Source organism: Motacilla alba, chromosome 12 (assembly GCF_015832195.1).
Source record: "Motacilla alba alba isolate MOTALB_02 chromosome 12, Motacilla_alba_V1.0_pri, whole genome shotgun sequence".
In the NCBI taxonomy this organism is placed as follows: domain Eukaryota; kingdom Metazoa; phylum Chordata; class Aves; order Passeriformes; family Motacillidae; genus Motacilla; species Motacilla alba.
In genome coordinates, this window is record NC_052027.1 from 10093362 (window position 1) to 10117571 (window position 24210).

General features: G+C 42.2%; 1 protein-coding gene across 1 annotated transcript in view; it reads right to left on the reverse strand.

The window, feature by feature from the left end:
* The window catches only part of LOC119705993 (netrin-4-like), a 46011-nt gene extending 21866 nt beyond the window's left edge, over positions 1-24145 (reverse strand). The window contains exons 1-3 of the mRNA XM_038149020.1: positions 22668-24145; positions 16077-16618; positions 3709-3972 (exon numbers count right to left, since the gene is read on the reverse strand). Coding sequence (XP_038004948.1) covers positions 3709-3972; positions 16077-16618; positions 22668-22734 — 873 coding nt within the window. The 5' untranslated portion in view covers positions 22735-24145. The remainder of the gene's footprint in view (positions 1-3708; positions 3973-16076; positions 16619-22667) is intronic.
* Between the last annotated feature and the right edge of the window lie 65 nt (positions 24146-24210).

Sequence of the window (24210 nt, forward strand, 5' to 3'; positions counted from 1 at the left end):
GTCTCCTTTTATTTTTCTGATCTGAGGAAAGCTAAATAGAAACCAAGAAAACATTACTGTCAATAGCAACAGACCTCAAATTCAAGACATGTTTGTCCTGAAGTTTCTTGCCTATTTACAGCTCCCATCTTGATATTTCAAAGTTTTCCTCCTATCCAACATGATATTCTCAGTAGTTTGTACAGGAAATGTGATCTAGATTAATTGTTTTGAGGAGGGTGCATGGCTTGTTTAAAAAAAAAAAAAAAGCCCCACAGAAAGATTAAGTTTTTCTCCAAAATAAGAAGTCAGAGAATATTTTCCTTGGATCCCGTGCACCTATTTTGGATCTCACTGTATTTTCACAAACTTATGACTAGAAATATGCATGAAACTCTGTAGGATTTCAAAATATGAGGAATGATGCACCATTTGGACATTGGGTTTACAAGCTGCAGTTTTCTTGTATCCATTTGTTGCTATGACACTGTGGCATCTGTGACATTGCTTCTCATGGGGCTGCTTTTCTTATTGGCAGCCTCAGTGGAGAAGGAAAAGCTGAATGGGTCACTATGACTGCAGTGATATATCCACAGATAAACTGATTATTGATAGACTATCCAACAGCCATAGCTCGTCCAATCCCTCCAAAATGGTGTTGAAAAATATTGGTTCAAAAGTATGAAGAAATTTGCTTTCATTTTCTCCATTATTTAGCCTCCATGTAGTCTCAGTTTAGCAGCATTAGGAGTATTACAAATGGAAGAGATTTCTGTCAGAGTAGGAAGAGATGACTTGCAACTTAACACAATAATGCATTTCCTAAGACCCAAGTGCAGAATGATCTCAGATTTTGGTCCTATCCCATATCAAACAATTACAGTTGTATTCTACATGCAATTGTCTTTGTTAACTGCAGAAGATAAATACATCATAGGACGACTATGAACAATTAAGAGGCTGAAACTCATATCACTTAAGTCTTTCTGTGGAGGTCTTTATTTTTTTGTAGCATTTTATTTAATTACCTAACAGCAACCCAGGAAACAAAGCTGTTCTGCCTTCAATCTGTGGATGATGTGACATCATCCACATTAAAAACTGTGTGTCCTGGGACTTGTTCTGCCCATGTGTACCTTAAATATTAGATGGGGCCTGTGGATTGAATTGGATTATTTCTGGATGTGCAGTGTTTGTAACATCTTTTCCACACCCTGTTTTATGTGGGTCACCATTACCATGTGACTGAAAGCAGAGCACCTTTCCTCTGCCAAGGAATTGCAAAATGGCAAAGTCTTTTTTGCAGTGTAGGTTGGCTGATGGGAGCTGTGTCATTGGTGTTGAACCCTCAACAACAAAGGCCTTTTCCTCCTGCTTGTAGGCAAGGAGATTGCTGTATTTCAAGCCAAAAAGTTACACACTTACATAAACTCCCCCATGCCATCTGTGTAAACCAAACCTTGAGATCTGGACCTATGTGAACTCTCCCCTAACCAGTACAATATCATTATTGGTAAATATTAGATAAAATGCAAAAGGATCCAGGGACCTGGATCCTGCAGGAGTGGATTTTGTTTTGTGTTTGAGAAAGACTTAAGTTATAATGTGTATAATACAGAAAAGATGAATACAGTAGCATGATCATCTTTACTCCAGGCTTGTGTGATCTGGGAGTAGAATTTTAAATTTTTATCACTTAGGGTTTCACATTCCTCTGGTTAGTACAAAAGTAGAACCTAGGAAGGATTTGGGGAGAACCTTCCAATCATATCTGCAGAAGGGGGATCAACAGCTCATTTTGGTCATTGGAGAAGAGGAGACAAGGAGGAATCACCTTAATTTGCAGCAGAGATTATTTAGGCAGGCACTAAAGAAGAGCTTTCAAAATGTTAAAACCAGAACAACTACTGAAGGTTTGCACGTTCTTTGTCAGGAAAATCTCGCTCAAAAAGCATTCACTAGTGCATGGTGCAGGTGTGCTTGATCACACCTTTCTGTCAGGACACAAACCAGCCCACTTGTGGTCTTTTCCAGGCCTCCTCTAGGATTCTAGAGACAGTTAAAACTACAGAAGGCTTTTCTTATTTTTTGCACAGCTGTGTTTGAATTCTTGCTTAGACAAAGACTTGATAATATCTGTGAGAATCATGTGCTGCATCCACCCTCTGTCTCCTGGGACATGAGTCACTCCTGAAGTGCATTTCATCAAAACTATTTCACCTTCTGCCCTGTGAAGTCATCGATGGCACAAAAAGATTCTATTCCCTTGTGACCAGTGGGAAAAATATCCAGTCATAGTTTACAGTGGTTATGCGAGTAACACACACAATATTGTGTTTTCCTTTTCTGATGGGCAGAATGTTTATTTTTCTACCAGCTGCATTCACTTAGTGTGTTATTCATCTATTAGATTTCACTATGTGTCTATTTAACAGTTTGCAGTAAGGATGAGCCACTCTCTAAACAGCTTTTCTCCACACAGTTATGATTTAAGTGGGTCTATATTATTTGAATCTGGTAGTGTCACATAGTATAGCTGAATCTTGGATTTATATCACAGATGGAACAGATTCAGAAATGATTTGAAAGTCATACAGCCCTAATTATCTTACAATATCTACCTCTGAACCTAGGAAAGTTGAAAGGAAGACAATGAATACACATTCCAAAATAACTTAAACCAAAATGTCAAGTGTACCATGTATCTAAAGGGACAGAAATTAGGTTAGGATGTTTTTCTTGAGTCTTTTATGTCAGAGTGCACTGGGGGCTAGAGTTTTAAGGGTTATTTGGGTTTTCAAAACCCAATACGGAGACAGAGACTTCTGGATCCAGGGGAGATATTGACTAGTTTAAAGTGGCTTGAATTCCATCTCTGATGTATGTGTGTAGATGTACCTGGATATTTGATTAGATTAAATCTCCCCATGATTGTTATTACAGTTATTACATTTATTACATTACACAATGCTTGCAGCTAAAATCAGAAAGGTGCCATCAGTCATTTTCTCCGAATTTTAGTGTCTGAGAGTTCATTCAGACACAACTCCTCTCATGCACATCTAGAGTCAAATGCAGATAAAAGACTGAAGAGGGAAGGGATGCTCCAAGTACTACAGAATGATTTTATTACAAGGATTGGCTTTTTTTTTTAATAATTCTAACTTATTTTAAGATGCATTTATAAAAGAGTGGGAGAGCAGAAGTTATTTTCACATCCTGAGCGTTTCTGTCTATGTTGTGAAAGTAACAGAAGGTTGAAAGCCTAAAAGTGATGGCTGAAACCCTAAGTATGACAGAACTGCTCATGTCACACAGACTCAGAAAATCTGAGATCTGATGCTGAAATTCTGCCCAGGGCAGACTTTATATCAAAGATACTAGTTCAGTTCTGTGCAGGCATATAAGTAGGAGATTCACTCACTGTATTTGGGGTTGGATCTCTGCTCCAATTACAAAGACCCCTTTCAATTTATAGGTATCTTGAGGTCCAGAATTTTTAGCAATTTATTTAAGAGTTCCAGTTATTATACATGAAACTGTAGAAAGAAGTATAGGAAATATTTTCCCAGAGTGGTGTAGGTTTCACTAATGTGGATTGACTCTGCTGCCCTTTTTTTGGATAGGCTTAGGGAGGCTGGGACAGGATCACACATAAAATGTACATTCAGGCTGAGGCAGCAGAAGCAGGTAGCAAGTCTGGCAAGCTGATAAATGTCTGGAACTCACCATGTTCTCCATGACTCCCGTCCTGTTGGCGAGCTCACATTCCTCTGCATGCCCATTGCAAAAGCAGCTTCCCCGGACGATCAGGTCATAAATAGCATAGTGGGCAAATCTTTGGGGTTTCTCTACCAATCCTGAGCCATGGCAGGGACATTCCTGTCTTTTTAACAAAAGCAGGCGGAGATTGGTGAGCTTCAGGAGATCCTGAGCCTCAGGACTGTAAGGGTCTTCGATCTTGTTAGCCGGACTTAAGGCACGATAAATCACCTGAAAGAGAGAAGGTTCACATCCCAGAGCTGATAGTAGTGCTCTGCATACTCAGCAAATACCCCAAGATGATTTTAGGAAAAAGCAGTAACTTCTTGCAGAACAGGCAATATGTCAAGGACAAGATAACTCTACTTCCTTGTGTTTCTGAGCCCAGTGACAATACTGTCACTCAGAGAAATCCAAGGTTTATTGGCATAAATGCAGTGTTAATGCCATCCCAATTTCTGGAAGAATTTTAGGAGCATGACTTTAGCATGAGTTCTAGAGTCAGGTAAACAAAGGCACTGAGGGCATCTGTGAAAGAAGTGGAAACTGTGATCAGACTTTTTTCCTAGGTCACTTGAACTATGGTGGAAACACAGCTTAGCTTAGGGCAAGTGAGCACTGGGGGAGCCCTGTCTGCACACAAAGCCTGGTGGTTTATTCTTAGAAGCAGCTAGAGAGCAGTGAGTTCACAGGACCCAAAGTTCTTGGTGCCTGCTGGCTATCTGCAGGTTGTTACTCTTTTGTCACAGCATTTCTGCTGTTTGATAGTTCTCCAGAGCAGCAGCAGTTGTGACTACTTTGAGCATCACAATTCTAATTTGGTGTTTAACAGTGGCTGTTGTATTTTAGCTCACCAGCACTCTACCCTTCTCTATCTCTTGGGGTGTGCTTGTTTCTGTTGCTTTTGGGAGAGTTTGATAGTGGAGGGTTGCACCACAGTCCTTGCCAGTGAAATAGAAAACTGCTAGCACTGTTTCCAGGCTTAGATGTGCTAACTCAAATTTGACAGTAGTTTTCTCCTCTGCTTGAGTTTTTCCATCATGGCAGAGGTATTTCCCCTTGGGATTCTCTGGCCCTGCTTTATAAGTGGTCACAGTCTCTGTCTGACTCACTCTGTCAGTATTAGCAGAGTGAAATCTTTGTTTCCATAGGGATTGCCTTTTTCTCTCTCTCAGTTTTTCTTTTTCTTTCTTCCTAGTGAACTGATCCATTTAAATGTTTGTAGCATGTAAAATACTTTTGCTCCTTTTAGCTTGCAGAAGCCACAAAAGAGCTTGTGGTACATGCCTAGGAGATAGTTCAGTTGTATGTTGATGGCACATGGGGAGATAAATACTCTTAATTAACAGAATCAGCTGCCAGGCTTTGCACAGAACCCAGCAAAGGCCGTGGTACCTCTCCCACCTGTCCACAGTGTTTTCTATTGGATTAACTCTGTTCTTTTTTTTTCTTTTAATTCTCTTCTCTTATACTGTCAGCTACTTACAAAGCTGCAAACAGCCTTGCTTGGTGAGACCAGAGATGCTCATAGTTCCTTGTTTGACAGAGCTGTGGGCAGATTGCCCAGGCTGTGCAATGCAGGTGCCCACATTCCCCTGACCAATGAAGCCATGACAAAATAGCCCAAGCGTTTCCACCCTGGTGTCTGCATTCCCCTGGCCAATGGAACCATAAGCAAATGGCTCATTCTGTTTTGTGCAGGTGCCCAGCATTCCCCGTACTGGTGGATTCACAGGACAAAGACCAAATCTGCATATCTGTCCAGTTCCCCTAATCCAGGATGGTCTGATCTTTTGGTGGAAACCATTATATGAGCCCTGTCTCTTTCCCAGTCCCTTGTGGATCACACAGAGCCAGAGTGGCTTCTCCTGAGCAAAGAGTCCTGAGCACCTGGTTGTGTACAGACACACACATATCTCACTCTCATGTGGTCAGCTAAACTAAGACCAAGGCAGGCAACTGGGTGGAAAATTCTGAAGAGCCTGATGAGCTCAGAGGTGTTGAACAATGCTTAGAACTCCCAATGAAACTGTTTAAATGGGCATAAACCAGAGGAATTGAGGGTAAAGCAGTCTATTTAGTCACTAGCTTTTATAAGCTCACACTTTTAAAAGTGTTCTCACACTGAGCATTCTTGTCTCTGGTTTCTCTAATATACACACTTAGTTAAAATGGTATCTCCTTTCAAATGGACCTCCAGAGGATACCCACCAGATCAGTGGCTTGAGAACACAAATGCTAGAGGTACTTCACTCCATAAAACAGACATCTGAAAGGTAATGATAAAGCACTGGTTTCTGCAAGACCCGCTCTGCTCCTGCCAGTGATCTTATACTGTTGCATATAGGAAAAGCCTTATAAAATAAGGGCCTTATTACCCTTGTAAAATCATGGCTCAGGCCTGCTACTTAGGCTAAGCAGAAGGGAACTGTGGGAGAGTGACTCAGCTGGAATAGGGGTAGAGAGATGTGAGAGCCGTGAGAGCCATGAGAGCCGCGCTGCATGACTGCCGCGTGTCCACATCGTGGTGCGTGGTGTGTGGTGCTTGGGCTTGTTGTGCCTTAAAACTGTGTAAGCTGATAACTGGCTCACTGCTTAAAAAGGCTGGTTCTTGCAATAAAGTGACTCCCCTTTGCACTGCCTGGGGACTCTGTGTGGCTTTGCTTTGTACATTATACTAGGCTGGGCAAGAGGCCTCATGTCTGCGCCAGAGATCCCAGCTGTGAACAGCTATGGGACTCCTCACAGGAGACAGAGAGAAGGGCTGAATGAGGTGAAGAAAAAGAGTTTTTATTGGGTCTGTCTGAAAAAAAAAATCAGCAGATAGTGGCCAAAATGTTTCTTTTTTCTCTCTGGCACTATACATCTTCTTGATTGCAATAGTCTGGCCCTGTACTATGGTACGTGTGAAGAAAATCCTGTGCACTACCAGAAACCTATTTTGTACATGGTATGACAAGTTTAAACAGATGGGTTCATATTTTGGGGTCTCCAGTCAATTATCCATCCTCCCCATGTCGTAATTGGCACTCTGAGAGCACTGAGGTCTTTAGGCAAAGAGCAGCTGTCAGGGGCTCTTCTCTCACCAAAGGGCCACTTGCTTTCACCAAGCTGTTTTGTTTCTTGTTTCTTTGCTTGACAGCTTAGAAAAAGGTTTGGTTTCCTGTGGCTTTATTGTTTTGCAAATATTTTCATTTCTGGCCTTGCCTCTCTTGAGAGGAGTTGCTTTGGCATTTTCCATATCCATTTAGAACACTGAACATCATTTGTGAGTAGAGACATTAATAGCTTGGGAGTCCCATAGGGATTGTGGCATCCTTTTAAGAAAGAACAGTATTCCATTCCAGCTGAGGTACAAGAGTTTGTTTGTATGATTAATTCATGACACATTTCTATCTGGGATAAGCTCACTGGTGAGACTGGATTTGCTTGTCCTTATTTCTCCCAAGGCAAGTCTTGTTAAGTGTTAAAGATCTGATTTGGGTGACATAACACTGCTGAGGTCTTCTGGGAGCTGCTTAAATGTTCTTCTAGGATTCAACCTCCAGTAAGGAATTAACCTTCCTTAACTTCGTAAAAATCAAAGACATTTTGATCAGTAAATATATTGTGCCATAGAAGTAGGCTTAGGTGAGCTACATTTTGCACAGAGGAAGCAGTTTTATTTCATAATTAAATCAGTTTAGCATTTATTTCACATATGCATAAAACTAGAAAATGGAATTTCTCTCTCTTCTGGATGTCCCATTCTCCTTGAAATATTAGCAGTTATAACCCTTGGGCACAGGCAATTGCATAATGTCATCATCATCTCTTGCCTCACTTTTAATATTTGATTGAATGTTCTGTCTCACATGAAAGGGCCAGTCAGAAAGTGGTTCCTTAACATATAGATTGCTGTACTGTCAAGAAAAAGCTGTTAGTAATTTCTCCTCATTAGTCTACTGTATATATTGATTCAAATAATTCTAGATTGGGACAATTTTTTTAAAAAGAAATGGTATCTCACCTTACATCCTAGGAATTATTTTTCCATAAATGCATAATTTAGCTAACCAACAAAACCAACAAAACCAACTCCCTAAACTTTTTTCTGTGGTATGAATGCATAACTATGTTTTAAATGAATGTGTTTGGGTTTATAGTTCCCTAAGGAAAAATGGATTCTAACATAAGAGAGATTGGTGGTGGCTGCATATATGGGTTGACAATTTTATGTGGTTTAGGGAAGAATTTTATTTCTTTAAAAAAGGAGAAGGTACTGCTTCGATAAAAATACAGAGTGGGGAATGCAACTGTTTGGTCATAGCCCCAGCACAATTGCTCACTATAGTGCTCAGCGAGTAACTAGGGCCTCATGCTGTTCTGGATTATTTCAGTAGGAACTCAGTTTTATGTACTATTTTCTTTCCATAAAAATGGGATATTGGTATTCAAGTACTTTGTGCAATGGGAGGAATATTAATAAACTTGTATCTGGAAAATTCCCTGAGAATTCCTGGAGATGGATATCCATGCATGCAATTTTAATAATTACAGGCAAGAGATAAGAGTTTGGCCATCTCAGCCATTGATGCATGAATGTATTAAAGGTTAGATTATAAATGGATCTAAGTATTAGTGAACTCCTAGAGTCATGAGCTGTAGAAGGAGACATTCCACCTTTTCACTGTTTTTTGTTCCTTTTACTTCAGTTCACAAGGTTGGTAATTCTAAAGCCTATGAAGGAAATTCCTTCTATACAGATAGATGTTTGACTTCTGCCTGTTGCAGAAAGGCAGAAATATTATTTTTTCATTTCCCAGAGATACTGTGTGAATTTTCAGTTTTCCATAACATTCATGTTAAAGAAATGGAGAGAGTATAATGAAAAAAAGTGTTTTCTTTTAATTAAGATGCAAGTTTTGAAAAGAGCTTCTCATGATTTTCACTGCAAAGCTATTTCTCACCTAATGAAATCTCTATCTGGTAGCAAGCTCTATTCTTTTTTTGCTGTAATGGACTGCTCTGAAATCTCCCAGTTGTTTCCCTAAATATCAGTGTGCAGCTGTCATGACAGTAGCATAGGCACAGCTGCAGAAGAAAATCTGATGGTGAGTGAGTTTGCTTAGGGACACCCTAGAAATCTTTCCGTTGAACTGGGTGGAAGTTGAAGGTGTGCAGCACCTCTGTAATTTAACCCTTGGTGGAAATCCATTCTAGGTCATGAGTTTCTCTTATAACCAGGAGCTGGCACTGGAGCTGAATGCTGAGTAGGGCGTTCATGCTTATCTGCATATCTGCTATCGAGCGCATATTTGTCATTCTCATTCTCAAAAGTCAGTCAGCTGCGCCTCAAAAAGATGGTCCCTGTCCTCTCCTGACCTTACTCCAAGCAAGGAAGTCTGGAAAATGCTGTAAGTGTGCAAAGCTGAAAGGCAGCCACTGTTAGGTGACTGGTTTTGCTATATACAAGTTGGCACTGCCTCACATTGTTTTATCAACAATCAAGAGATCATCTTCATTTTGGAGACAGTGTCTCAGATTTTTGATTTCTTGCCATAGGTTTTGCTTCTCCATTCCTGATGCATTTAATTCTGTTTTCTTAACCTGATCTTCCAGCCAGTATTAGTCAGAAGAGATGTGGACACAACAAATGTTCCCCCTTGCAAACTCATAGCCTAAGATCAAGGAATATGAATCATAAATGAAGGGCAGTGCCAATGCATGACCTCCTGTAAAAGAAGATCCTTATGCAGAGCAAGAATTTGATATTACAAATCATTCTTAAGCTGTGTTCATCATGTTGCACACACAGGTTAATGAGGTGAGAAATGTCTGTGTGCTTGTATTGGGTCCATCAGAAGGAAGCTGCAATAAAAACTCTCATCACTCCTAAATCCTCTTCATTAAGAGATTTTCATGTGTGTTGATTTTGTTCTTAAAGGAGCAGTAAGCAATTGTCTCAGAATTTTTCCTACCCAGTGACATAGATCCTCTGATTTATTTGATGGACTTCTATCTTGTGATACAGTAGTCTTTTTTTCTGATTTACTGTTTGGAGCACAGAGAAAATCTAACTCTTCTCCCAGCCATGAGAAGGTCTACTCAGACAACTCATGGAATGGTGTTTTTTAGTCAAGATCCGCTGCTTTTCTGTCCTTCCAGAGAACAAAGCTTAGAAACCAGTATGGAATATGGTGGCTTGTTAAAGAAATAATTGTGCTTTTGATTTTTTAAATTTCTTTGATCTGGGTAAACTCAGCTACCACCAAGACAGTGGCATCCTAAATTCATTCTGTATTCTCCAAATCAGAAGGACTGATGTGCCTTCAGTTTGCATTTGCTTTGAGGTTGTTCCAGTAATCCAGCTGGTGTGGCATTTTAATATTAATATTTAGGCATGGCTGCTAATATGATTATGGCAAAATTAAAGTCAGGCAAATCTAAGAGCAATGCAGACTTTTTCTATTCCTCATACAGATTGTATTCTGTAGGTTCAGGTTATCTGCAGATGTACATCCATGTGGAAAGGCAAGGGTTGTAGGGAGAAGCAGTACCCTCTATGAGACAGGTAATGTCGTTGTAACACAAAATCTAGATTATTTGACAGAAAACCCTTCAGCTTCCAGTCTCTATACAGGGAATGAGCAAAACTCCTTCCTTTCTATGCAGCAGCCCCTTGTGTGGGGATGTGAGAACATTTCCATGCTCCCACGAAATGCAGCATTCTTTTTCATTACGAGGGATGGTGCTTGCTCTGAAATGGCAAAGGGTGCCACAAGGAGTCCTGTGATGCAACAGCCTGACTGGGAACTGGACTGAGAACAGGGAGACTCATTTCACTGATTGCTGGATTGTCAGGGAAAGTTAAAACACCCCGTCACAGTCAGTGTCAACCCATGTCAACCAAGCTGTGTTCTCACGGGAGAGCGTCCATTTCTTGTAAGTGGAACCATTTGTATCTCTAGGTCTTGGCTGAAATCTTACACATGAACAGACTTAGCTAAACGTATAATCTCACTGTGACAGTGATGTGTGGACAACTGTAGAACAAATATTCAAGTGTTCTTTTGCTTGGAGTTTGAAAATTACAACAATAAATTACTACATCTCATAGCATTTTGGGCAACAATTTTTTTCCCACTTGAAACCTGGGTTAAAAAAAAGCAATGGCTGCAACTCCACTAAGGTTTTATAAAGAAAGGTGAGATGAAAAAATAAGTTCATATCTTCTGCCTTGTATGTTCAGAAAATGCAGAAGCAATGCTAAAAAACCCCACTGCTATGTCTTTCTGGCTGATTTATAATGTTCCAAATGTTTCTGAAATGGTTCATTACAAACCAGGTCAGAGTAGGACACTTGGTGCCCTCCTCAAGGTCACTTGCCAGGGATGGGATTGCTGGGCTAGTCTCAGTCAGTTCAAATACCATTCAGAAACAAATCCTTGAGCCCCTTAATTCTTCCTCCAGGGAAGCAGGGCCTGGCAGTGCTATCAGCTTGTTTACACTGCTGCTGTTAACTCTTCCTCTCAACTTGCCTCTGCATTCTGTCTGCTCTGCAGCTCAAGTTAAATGAAATGCTGAACAGACAGCCCTACTCATACCGATCAGGCACTTACCTACACTAGTGACTAATCCCTCCTGGAATCCTTTCCAGATGGAAGTTGGAATAACCCAGCTGGAAGTTGGAATAACCTGAGCATCATGCAACTTTCAGAGGCCAGTGCTGGTGACTGATGGATAATTCACTGAAGTGCAAGACTTTGAATCAATTCAAAACCTAGTCTTTGAATCTTAGCTATTGGGAATTCAACCTTGTGATGTGCTGAGCAGGTTTCTTTCCAGTGACCCCACTGCCATATGAGATCAGAACTCTAAGAAGTCACTGAAGCCTCAGTGGTGACCTCTTGAATTATTGATGCTGCCGTTTAATGAGGGGTGTGGGTGTGTGTGTGCACACAGGGAATATTTCTTTGTTTATCAAAAGGTTTGGCATGAATACAGTAAAAGAGAGGCTTGAGAAAAGACAGTGGAAAATGTAGGTCCTTGGAACAGGATCCATGCATCCCACACGGAGCCTTGTCCCTGGCCTGGCTTGGTGCTTGGGTGCAAGTGGTGTCCCTGTGCCACAGCTATTGCTCAGGAGGTCCCTGTGGGTGGAGAAACAGCAGAGCTCCAGTGCCAGTGCAGAAGAAAAGACCTTCCACAGGGTTGACTGTGCCTTCTCTCTGAACATCCTGGTGGCTTTTGAAGCCGACAGAACTGCACCCATCACAACCTGTCCTGGTCTGGCATTCACTGAGTGGAGTGTGTTTAAAAGAGTGATTAAATGTCTTTTAGCTACAGAGGGTCCACTCATCTTTGACAAAAGGCACTGCTGGGGACTTCTGTCCCTAAAGAGGTCACCACAGGATACAAAACGGACAATGAACAGGTCTTCTGTGCAAGACACACTTAACATGTTGCCATAGAAACCAGTTCCTTAATTCAGGCATACACAATTCTTCCAGCCCCCAGTGAATTCCAGTAATGGGTTTATTATATCACACTTCATTGGTGTCATCTGTCACACAGACACTCACATAAATGAACCAGCCTTTGATTCAGAACTCCCTTCTACTAGCTAGACTGAGAGGGGAAGGGTCTCCTTCTGGGCCTGGTGGTTATGAGCAGGTCGGTGTTCCACCCCACTTTGCATGCTAATGTCTTCCTTTCATGCAAACATCACATTCAACGGAGGAGAACATTTGTTTTCATTTCCTGATATTCCAGTTTATTAAAAACGTGCTCTTAATCTCTCAGATCCTCGAGTGCACGTGCTGTCAGGATGCAGGTTCAAACTTTTGAGCCCCTTTCCCCCCCACATGATGTTTGAACTGCAGCTCACATTGATGCCTGATGCAATGCTTGTTAATTTCTCCTTTTGTTTGGGCCAAAGTTTTGATTTATGTTAGCTGACCTGGAGGCTCATTTTAGGCTCCATGACTATATAGTACAGTGTTTTCAAGTTAGAAGAACAGATGGGTGGACAAGGGGGTAAAAAAGATCTCAATTGATTCATAAGACTCCATGCCAGTATTCCCTGTAGATGGACTTACAGGTGATGAACAGACCTTGAAAATGTGGTGTTGGTTTCAGTTCATGAGCTAATGATGAGGATCCTAGGATTTCAGATAGATAGATTCTGTCTACTAAAGTACTCTGGATCTGAACAGGAGTAAGGGATTTAACAAATGATTGAGTAAAAGAAAATGGAAATGCTGTATTGGAGATACATCTTCTTGCATTTCTATGTGAGGTGTTCCCCAATGCCTTCTGTCTCAGATGTATCTTATCTGAGATGGAATGGAGATATGTGACCCTGTCAGAGGTGAAAAATAAGGGGCAATCTACCAGAGACAAGGGATATGCCTTAACTTATGTTCTGCTGAGACATTGTCATGTCACTGATCCAAATGCCTTTTGCTCCATCCTAGTCTCCTAAAATTTTCTCTTCTGACAAATTTTTTACATTGCTTTTAGGAAGAAACTCTTTCAGTGGCCAGAATGTGCTGAATGAGATGCGTCTCAGTTTACAAATGTGTGTAGGTTACTGCAGCTCCAGCACCTTCTTCTTTCATTCCTACATTCTCAGTTCTGGAAGCCAGTTGACCTGAAATCTTGTTTCATGGTGTGTCCCAGCATGGGTTTAATTTTTTTTTTTTTTTAATTCCTTTTGTGCCCTCTTAAAAAAGGAATTTGTGTCTGTTCTCAGAATGAATGGGACCCAAGAATAACCTGAGTCTCATGTGGTGAAAATGACTTCAAACCCCTCAGTAAAGAAAACTGGCATTTATGGCAGAGCATTAATTAGCACTTAAGTTGGAACAGTTTTGATCATTTCAGATGTGCTGTCAGCTTGTGATGGGAGCCCCTCAGCAATGCAAGGCGTAGCCAGAATCAGTAACTGGGTAGGTCAGAGTGGAGGTGAAAAAGAAGCAGAGAACACTGAAGAAAATCCTGGTGGGGATTCAGTCAGCTGCCTTCAAAGTCACTTGAGTCATTGCTTGAGGGGATGCCCTGGTGACATTTGTGACATCTTCAAAACAAGGTGTAAAATTGCAGTTCTGAGGTGTGTGGGCAAAGCTCCCCTGAGACCTGCAGTAACAGTAGCAGTGTCACTCAGGCAAATCTGATCAGGTATCACTGTAAATAGCTACACTCTGCCTTCCTTTATTTCAGTTCACAAAAGAATCTGCTATGTCATACTGCTGACCTGAAAACTTGGTGCTTCTGCACCCTTGCCACAGGGACATTTCATGGATTGATTTAAGAGGCCTCTGTAAAGTCTATCCAGAGCTTGACAACCCTTTTGGGTTAATGTGCTGTGAAACAGTATTTGTCTGGTCCTCTGTTAAGTTGCCACACAGATTCCTGTGTGCTGCTTTAAAGCTTCAGTACTTCTCCCATGGAGGAAGTGACCTCTGCACTGATTCAATTCATGTTCATGAAAGTATTTGGGATCTGCAAGGGTAACCTGTAAATTTAGAACTGTTCTTATTATTACTATTGTTTCCTGACATCTCCTACCATGCCGTAGATTGATTAAGCACACACATACTCATTTCAGTGTAGTTGCCACCCAAATTGACAGAATCACTTTGACACTTCTAATCACAAAGGCTTGCATTGGATGAATGTTTTATTACTTGATTTTCTGCCATTCACTTCTCAGATTTGTTGTAGCAGCAGCACATGGTCTTAATGATATTCCCCAAGGTTAAGCACAAAAGCCAACATAGTGCAGGGGATGCTGTACTAGAGAGGGAAGGGTTATTTTGTGTTTAAGGCCGAGGCATTTCCCTCAGACCCTGTATTCTGTCCCTCACTCAACCAGAATTGTCCTCTCTTACCACAAAATCCTGCACCTCTCTGTGCTGCTCTTTTCTCATCTGTGAAATGGCAGCAGAACCTTTGTGTGTGTGCTGAAGATCATTAGCTGGGTTTTGCAAAGTACTTCCAGATTTTTGATTGGAAGGCACACAAGAATGGAAAAATATATTACTTGCTGAGATTCTTGACGTGGCAAATTGTAACCTTCCTACGGAAGACATTTGGATATATTTGACTTGCATTTGACTTGGACATGAAATGAATAATGATAACTGACCAGTAGAATGACTACTCCAGAGGATCTGTTCCAGGTTTCTAACATGCAGAGATGTTTCTTAGCCTGTTACAGGCAGATGATTTCCATCTCTCCCTACTGCTGTGCCCTGCCTCAGGTATAGTACCTTGGTTTCTTCTCATGTGCATTTTGAAGTGCACTGCTGAAACACTGGGCTTTCTGAAGCCTATCTGAACCATTCACCTCACACCTAAGTTTCATTTGCAGATAAGTATTACTGCTGAAGCTGCTGACTGCTTCCAGACATTGAAACCAAAAGGATTGGGACTTCTCTGAGGAAGAGAGAAGGAAGTGAAAGGACAGTAAAAGATTCAAGCCTCTGTTGTAATTATAGGAATATCTTATAGGAATATTTTATAATCTTGCTTTGTGACTTTGTCTTCTCTGTAAAGTTATACCAATGATATTTAAGGGCCTTTCCCATCTGAACTGTTTCAAGATTGATGAATGAAAAGGCTCTAATCAGTAGTTAATATTCTTGTCAGAGGAACTTATCAGAACAACTGTACATTTATTTAAGAAACACTCATTTGCATATGCTTAAAAACAAATCAGAGTATTCATACCAAGGGAGGGCTTTTCCCACCATTGAATAGTGAATCCTGGCTGCTCCCTCCCACTTCTGCTTCCAAGCAATTTCATTTCTGTAGCCTATGGCTTGGTACAATCAGCCATAGTCACCACCAGCAAGAAAAGTGAAAGCAAGAAAACATTGAACTTGGAGGAATTATGTATTTAAAAGTCAGCCAATCATCTAAGACTTTTTATATGGAGAAGAAAAAAGAAGGATCATGCAGTTCATGCCATTCTAATTTGAAAATGGTTTGGATAAATCAGGCTCTACAGATGTGTGTTTCCCGGCATCTGCTTTGCTAGAATTCTAGTTCAGTTTTGGGCATCTGCAATGTAAAGTCAGGCAATGTTCATATTATCCTGTGAGCTCTTATAAAAAAAAAATTTGCTAGAGCATTTCTATCATTGATGTATACATAATTTCTCCTCTTCTTCCCCTTTATTTGCTTAACACAAAGCCTTCAGGGCTTTGTGTTAGAAAGGGATACCCCTTAAGAAAGGGATACCTGTCTTAATTTATATGCACAGTATCTCATGAGTTACACTCTCTGGTTTTCTGGCAGTCTTGAACTATTTGTCATTAAACTTAGTCCAAACCTCAGTTATTGCTTACCTCCCCTCTGGTGCAGGGCACTGCATCTGAATACCTGGAAGTGCACATGGAGCCTTCCTCAATGAGATCATCCTGGAGCCCAAAGGTAGCTGTACAGTTGACAGAGAAATACTTGTAGGGCCTCCAAGTCTGCCCATAATCCTGGGATCTTTCCAACACCATCGCAGCTGGGCGAGGTGACTTGAACACAGCAATGACATGGGTCAGGTAGAATTCTGTTTCAAAGTCCAGTCTGATTTCTTCTCTGTGTACCCCTTGGGCAGACTGCCACCAGGAGACGGGGTTTGCAAAGAAATCATCTGTCATGTCAGCAGGGAGGTGGGAGTTGTCGGGCTGGTTGATGTTGCATTTGGTGCAGCGGGGCTGCCCACAGCCAGGGGAGACGTGGTGGAGGAGGTTCTGCTCTGGGTAGAAGCAGTAGAGCTCTGTGCTGTTCTGGCCACACGTGGTGCTGGTCACTGGTGTCCTTCCTGTGGCGAGGTTTCCCACGGGAGGGTTGCAGGCACGGCCGCTGCAGCGGAACGCTCGCGGCCTCGTGGGATCTGGAGGACAGGGGAAAGAAACACAAGAGGAAATTCTCAGGTAGTTCCCACAGTGTAACCCAGGTGACAACACAAATGTTTGGAGTCCTCATCTGGGGTCTGACATTTAAGAGGACACCTTTGAAAGAGAGCTGCTTCATCTTTTCACACAAGTTTTGGGATAGTGTCTCAATAAATCTAGTCCTTGTGTTTGGTGCCTGACTCAGAAACTGATCTTTAGAAAAACTTGTGCTTTACTTTGATTTCTGTTGAAAATGCAATTGTGCCAGTCTATTGAATTTTATGGTTAACCAGAGAAATCTTGTGGTTTTTACTTTCACACTAGTAAAACTCCGTATTGAAGGAGTGAATCTGTTCAATGCCTTTATTTTCATGGTAATCAGAGAGCAAAGTCAAACTGGACCAGACACTGTTGATACATTAAGAAAAGAGATTATTTCTGCCTAACATGTTACAGACACTAATTACACATATGAACACATAAAGCAAGCATGTATTTCTGTGTTGAGTAGCTGAGTCATTAATTCGTAGCAAAGCTGAAAATCAAGTGTCTCTTTTGTTTAAATACCTTGATGGGAGATAGGTGATTACTTTCTAATTGTCAAGTTTGCAAATATTGATCATTTTTTGGTATCTTCAATGTATATATTTACTTATTTCTGAATTAAGAAATGGTAGGGATAACTACAAAGTCTTAATATTGTTTGAAAATCAGTAGTGTCCTCTTAACTGGAATTACAGGTCATTCCAAAACCTTATTACTGCACTGGAGAAAGCTGCATTTCTAATGATATACGATGTTCTCTTTGCAACTTAAAACTCTAGAAGGAGTTAAAGACTGACCTTGCAAGGTCATAAATCTAATCCAAGAGGTCACAAGTCAGATGATTGGATTTAGGTCCTGCAGGAAATGACCCTTCCAATGAAACATAGGATGGCCGTAAACCCTGGGTAATGTAGGAGCAGTTCAAAGGTCAGCTATAAGTTCAACATTCTAGGTCAAATTGTGAATTTCCTACTCCATTTCTATTCTGCTTTTCCTTAGGTAAAATTAGTTTAAATATCAAGCTAGGTCAAAGAAAGGGGTCTCCAAGTCAGCCTTATGAAAGTACTCAACAACTCAGTAAATGTTGTTGAATGAGATGGACATTCCTCTTTCCGAAAGGAAAGTTTAAAGTAAAAAAAAGTGCATTCAGCTTGCACAGTTTTGCTTCTGAATTGATTCTATCCTTAGTTCCATAGTGACATTTCTGCACAGGCCAGGAAAGAAAGGTCAGACATGAACACTGTTTTAGAAAACACCTCATGCATTTTGCATTCCATGGTTAGGATGCAAAGTAGGTATTGCATCTCCACTGAACCCCTTTGGCCAATGGTTTGTGCCATTTTAGCTTACATACAGTGTAAAGTAGTTTAAAACTTCAGATAGCAAGGAAGGGATCATCCCCAAATGCTCTTGTCTGCCCTTAGAAACGGGTGGAAGCCACCTTCAAGGTAATTTGAAGTGTGTTGGCTGGCAATGATTTTCTTTTATTATTGCAATGATGTCAGTCCCAGGAGCCTGGCAGAGCTCAGAGGGCAGCAGTGCCTGAATTACAAGAGCACCTAACAGTCCTCAGACCAAAGGAATGGAAGTGCCCCTCCCCAGTCCCACCACTACTCCCTGTGCCAGTACAGACATGAGGAGCTGCAGACCCATCTGGAGAGGAAGGAAGATGGGGATTCTTGGCTCTGTTGGTTCCGTTTTGTGCTCCCCACCTTCTGCTGAGCAGGTGATTCTCAGCACCACCAGAAGCAAGCAAAGATATAATGAGCTACAAGTGCACACCTCAAGAGTGTCTTTGCAGGTGGCATTTTGGTTCCTGTCCAAACTCCTTAGTAAAAAACTGCTGGAAATAAGGAAGGCAATTTCTGTATTGAAAGTAGATTCAATAGTAACTGATTTTGCCCAGTGCTGCACAAAGGTGTCATCTTTGCCTCTAGAGAATTTTAGTGGGACTGGTCTCACAACTGAGCTTTGAGCAAGCATTAGTTCTGACTCAGAGTCAGGTTACCTAGTTTTGATTAAGAATGGATCCATGTTACAAATGTGATTGGATTATGGATGATTATGTATAAATATACCATGTAATTAAAAGAAAGTCCATCTCTATTGATGGATGACACCCCTAAAGCTTTCATAGAAGAAATGGGATGCTGGAGTTCTAAATTAAGGAAGTTGCATAAGGGGGAGCTTTGCAGACAAGGATGTGAGAAAGCAGAAAAGGAAACACTTTCTAAAGGGAATGGCTGCTTTTTGTATTTCCCATAAATGGGCTATTAGCTTTGTATTGAATTTTAGCTGGTTTTTTTTTCTGAGCCTTGAAAAGAAAGAAGGGTGTATTTTCTCCTGAGCAACAGTCACAGGAAGGTTTATCTGCTCTGCTTGCTAATGCAGCAACATCAATAAACAGTTCCTGTCTGAACTGCTGTGTCATTAGGAAAATAGGAGAAAACAAAGTGCAAATTAGCAGAAGGGAGTTTGAGAGAAGGAGAGAGATTGGAAAACAAAATCTGCAGTCAATTAAAAGCTTTGTATTTAAAGAAATCAATTGGCAGAACATTGTTTGGCCACAAGGATAGTGCAGCCCGTCCATCACTCACTGGTTCTGTGGAAACAACATGAAAAAAAAAATGTTGAGCCTGGACAGCAAGGGGAGACTGCTGCAGGAGAGAAACAGCAGCCAGGCAAACACACAACTTACCCAACTGCCAGGAGGACACACTGAATAATTCATAGAGAATTAAACAGTTTGATTACGCATGGGCACTGCATGTTATTATGAGGTTGATTAGCTTTTACTCCTTGGCTCCATGAGTAGTATGATTCATTTATTTGTTTGTTTTCTGGTCCCTCAGAGCTGTGCCACAAAGTGCAGGTCAATGGCACATGCCCAGCACGTGTTATAACAATGGTGTTATCTGATGACTGGGGAATCATGCAGTTCAGGGGAGGTCATACTGTTGATATTCCTGGGACACCATTTCAAACAGAGACCTCTTGCTTCACAACTTTGTAATGTACTACAACACTGTAGACATTAACTAAAACCAGATTCAGTTATTTTTTTTCTTCATTTCTTTTTCACCATCCATTGGATACTCAACAGAAGAAAGGTCATATTGCAACTCATCCAAAACCTGCTGATATGTCTGGAAAGATGCCTAATATTTTATGAGTGATTTGAATGAGAATTTTTATTTCTTTTCCATATGCAGATTTATGATTTTGTGTGTTCAAATCTCCTGCAATGAGTCAGGACGGTAAATTTCACATATCTCAGAAAGAGCAAAACCTTTGGGCATCTTCTGCTGTGTGTTTAATGGAGCAATTTCAACACGTATGTCCAACCTGGATTTCACTTGTATATCTGTTCAGCTTTTTTCTTAATAACAAGACCTTATAAATGTTATTATAAATCTAACCACCCTGGGGACTTCAGTTGCTCAAGTTTTTCTTAGTCAAACTTAGAATTTTGCCCTTTAACACTGGTTTCAACAGCTGTTCAGCTCTTTGGTTTGTCTGGGGCCAACATGCAGTAAGTTTGGCAGGTCTTCATCCCCTTAGGAGAAGCCTGGTGTATTTCTGCACTAAAATAGTTCTGATAACTGGAGCTAATGAGCCTGCTGTCAAAATACCTCTGAGGTAAAATTCAGAATGTGCTGTGGAACCAAGCTGCCTCCATGATTTGAGGCATGGAGAGAAGAATGAGATCCCAGCTGGGGCCCTGTTCCATCGTGTCCAGTTGCAGTCTGTCTGTCCCCATCCTTCCTGGAGCAGCAGTGGCTCCAGCACCTGCAGCTTCACTGGCAGATGAGCTGAATAATCTCAGACAGATGAAACCAAGCCCTGCTAATAACCAGGTCCTGCAGCTGATTTTAAGCTTGATGGTAGAAGTGGCCATTTTTGGCCACATCACACCTCCTTTTCCAGGGCTCCCACTGGGATGAGGGCTGGCCCAGGAGCTGCTCCCCAGGGCGCTGCTCACATGGGGAGGTCTGGGGCTGAAGGCCCAAGCTGTGTCAGCTCCACTAAGTGTCCCTTATACAGGAGTTTCAGATCAGTGCAGAGTTGACTTGGGGGGAATAATGCCCTCCACCTCCATCAGACAAGGGGAAGGATTGTCCAAGTGTCACATCTTATGTCACATCTTATGGTATAAACCCAAGCTGACTGCTCCAGCCTAATAAGCAAGGTGTTTGGTTTTTTGTTTAGGTGTTTTTTCCTCATTATGTTTAAAGGTCTAAGGAGTCAATCTTGACAATCCAGACAGTCTTTTCTGCACAGAGGCAGCAGAAGGCAAGTATTGGAATCCCCACAAATATTATGTGCCTTGTACTCCCCATAGGCTAATGAAATATGCCAAAAACATACTTCTCTGTACATGTCTCAGCTCTAAATAAAGAATCAAAAATTAACAGGCAACCCTTGTGCTTCCACAGTTTTTGCAGCCTTTTATTCAAACACCAAATATTTATTTAAAGGGACATTGAATCCTTAGCAGCATCACCTTCAATATCCGATTATTTTGCTGCTATTCACTATGTTCTACACTATTATTTTGCATGAGTTTATCTCCAAACAGAACACACTCCCTTCCTGCAAATTCACTTTCTAAGCAGCCAGCTGGGAGCTGTGTTTCCTTGAAGATTCATTTTCTCTTAGTGAATTGGATGCAGAACAGATTTAGGCTAGTTTGTAACAGGCTGCCTTCTGCGACAGTGTCAGCAGCTTCGCAAGAGATCTCTGCAACCTTTCTGTGCTTCATGTCACCATATGTGTCCTGGAGGGAGCCTGCATCCTAGCCTGGGGAGCCAGGGAATGCCCAGAATGAGGCACTAAGAGAATTGGGCACATGTACTCCCTCCCCTCGTTCCTGTCACCCTGTGACAGCCTCTCCCCCAAATGAGTTACTGCGTAACACACCAGGATGGTCAATTCATGAGCTGTTCAGTTTTTAAGAAAATAACTCTCGCTGTTATGGAAATCTGCTGTGTGTTATCAGAAGGATTCTAGCTAGGGAATCATCTGGGCTGAATCCACTGGAACTGGCAGGATAGCTGAGCCCTTCAGTTGCTTTCAAATCACTGCATGAGGAGGGTTGTTCCTGTCCCAATACTCTGAGCACCCAGGTGAAATTTAAACCATTGAAGTGCTTTCCTGTACAGGAAGAGAGATTCCAAGACAGTATCTCAATGGAAAAGTCACCAAGGATGAACTGGTTTTTCATCAGTAATTGTTTTTATTTTTTCTGACCTGATTCTTGTAATTAATCCTTTTTGAACTTAAAGATATACTGAACCACAATAGAAAGGACAAAAATCCAATGCTTTGCTTCCTTTCCTTTAAGGAATTTGTCTTCATGATAATCCAGGTATTTTTAGAACCCCATGTAAATACCATTACAGCTGTATCATTCCTATATATGTTTATTTGTACACCCACATGTATACACACAACAAATCAGTTTCTCTTTCTGTTTTAATCCCTTTTCCTCTAACGCTAATTTAGTCCTATCCTCTGCATGTTAACTATTCAGTTAAGATTTCCTAAACAGTGTCTCTGATTTTTAATTATGCAATATTAAGTTAACAGAGAATAATTCAGATTCCTACACTGATGCTTTCCAAGGATGTTGTCATTTCACTCTTGTCCTGCCTAGGAAGGCAGTGTTTCATCCTCAAAACAAACATCCAATCCATCTAGCTCTTTCTTTCTCTCTTACTTTTCTTATGTTTTCAAAATGACACACTCCTTTCTTTTAGGGATGTATGAACCTGTACATCCTGTAAGTCTTTGGAAGGACACTGAACTATAAAGCTGGGTATTGCAGGGAATAAGAGGTATTTGTATATATTGACTAACACAGATTCCTTCTAAAAATCAATCTAAAATAAAGATGTTGACACAATTTATTTTTCACAAACAGACCTGATTTCTGTCCCCTTTCCCCTTGCTAAATTTAGGATAAATTGTTTCAGAATGGCAATATTGATTTATTTTGCTTACCTGCTTCTCCACGTCCAATAATAAAATATTCCAAGAACACAATCAGCATGATGCCTTTATGCTGCATGGCTGTCAGTAAAATATTTGTCCTCAGTGAAGCAAAAAAGACCTGCAGTAATCTACAGGTTTGGTGCTTGCATGGCTTTTCTGTGTTTTCTTTCCTTCTGCTCACCTTCCTCTCAGTGTAGGGGTCAAGGCTGCTGTCTCATTCTTCTTGTTCTCGTTCGGGTCCAGAGGTGGTTTGGTTTTTTTTTTTTTTTTTTCAGGGCTCAGATGCCTTCTGGGTGTCACCCATACATTGCTTCCAATAAATAAATAAATAAATAGCGAGGTGTTTCCGTGCCTTTACCCCTCTCCATGCAGCGGGCAGGGGACGCTCACATCTCTGACGCAGCCCCTCGGATGCACCATCGGGGGCTGATGCGCGGCGGGCAGCTCTGCTCCGCGCGGTCCTTGGCGCTTCTTCGGATGCTAGTTCGAAACTTTCATTTCTGCTCCTCGCTTTTGGGGCAGCTTCGGCTCGGCTGTGCCCGGCTTGGCCCTGGCAGCCCCGCCGAGCCCGTCGCGCCTCCCGCCGCCCGCTGCTGCCCGGGGCGGCGAGGGGGTGCGGGCAGCCCGAGCCCTGCTTTGTTAGCAGGTGCCCCCCGGTGCCTTCTCTGCCTTTGCTCCCTGCAGCGTGGGGTCATAAGAAGAAGAGCTGGCTTTGGTCCCTGAGAGATGATGAGAAGCAAGTGCTTTCTTGGCTCTTCTCTCTTTTTATTTCGGTTTGTTTTATTTTGTTTTATTTCCCTCCTCCCTCCGCTGTCACGGAAGCCGCTTCTCCCCCACCTCCAAGGGATTTGCTTCACACAGCGAGCGCCAGGGGAGTGGAAAACAAACCCAGCGCCAGCTCTGCGGGGCCGGTGCCCGGGCAGTCCCCGGGGTGCGCTGCTGGACCGGCTCCGGGCTCCCGGCAGGGGCAGGGGCAGAGCTGCGGATGGAGGTGCGGTGCCCAGAGCCAGAGCAGAGCGGGGAAAGGCAGAGGGCTGGGGAAGCCTTCCTCCCCCCTGCCACAGCAGGGCTCAGGGCGGGGGGTCCTGCCCTTCCGAGGGCGGGTTAGTTATCTGCAAGTTTTGTCTCTGCTCCCTTCAGCCTCTATCTAGCACATCTCTCCGTCCTAACCGGGCACTTCTGCTCAGTTCTCCTCCTCTCTAGTCCTGTCTGGCTGCAAAGGGGATTATTAAAACATGTGATCTTTTTCCTGGGCTTTATATGTACGGTTTATTTTTTTTTTTCCTGCCTTAATTTAATTTTTTTTAAGGTCGGTTCCGCACCTCCTCTCGGCTGGGCCGGTCCTGGCTGGGCTCAGCTGCGGGCGTTGTTTCCCATCCTGTCCTCCCGCAGCCGGGCTGCCGGTGCGTGCGTGTTTCCCGGTGCGTGTCCGTGTGTGCGCGCAGGCGGGGGCGCGTCCGTCTGTCCCTGCAGCACCCTCTGCCAGCCCGGCCGGCACATGACACCTGCCAGGCAGCCCGGGCAGTCACTGCTGCTCGCCCCCGTGTCCCCG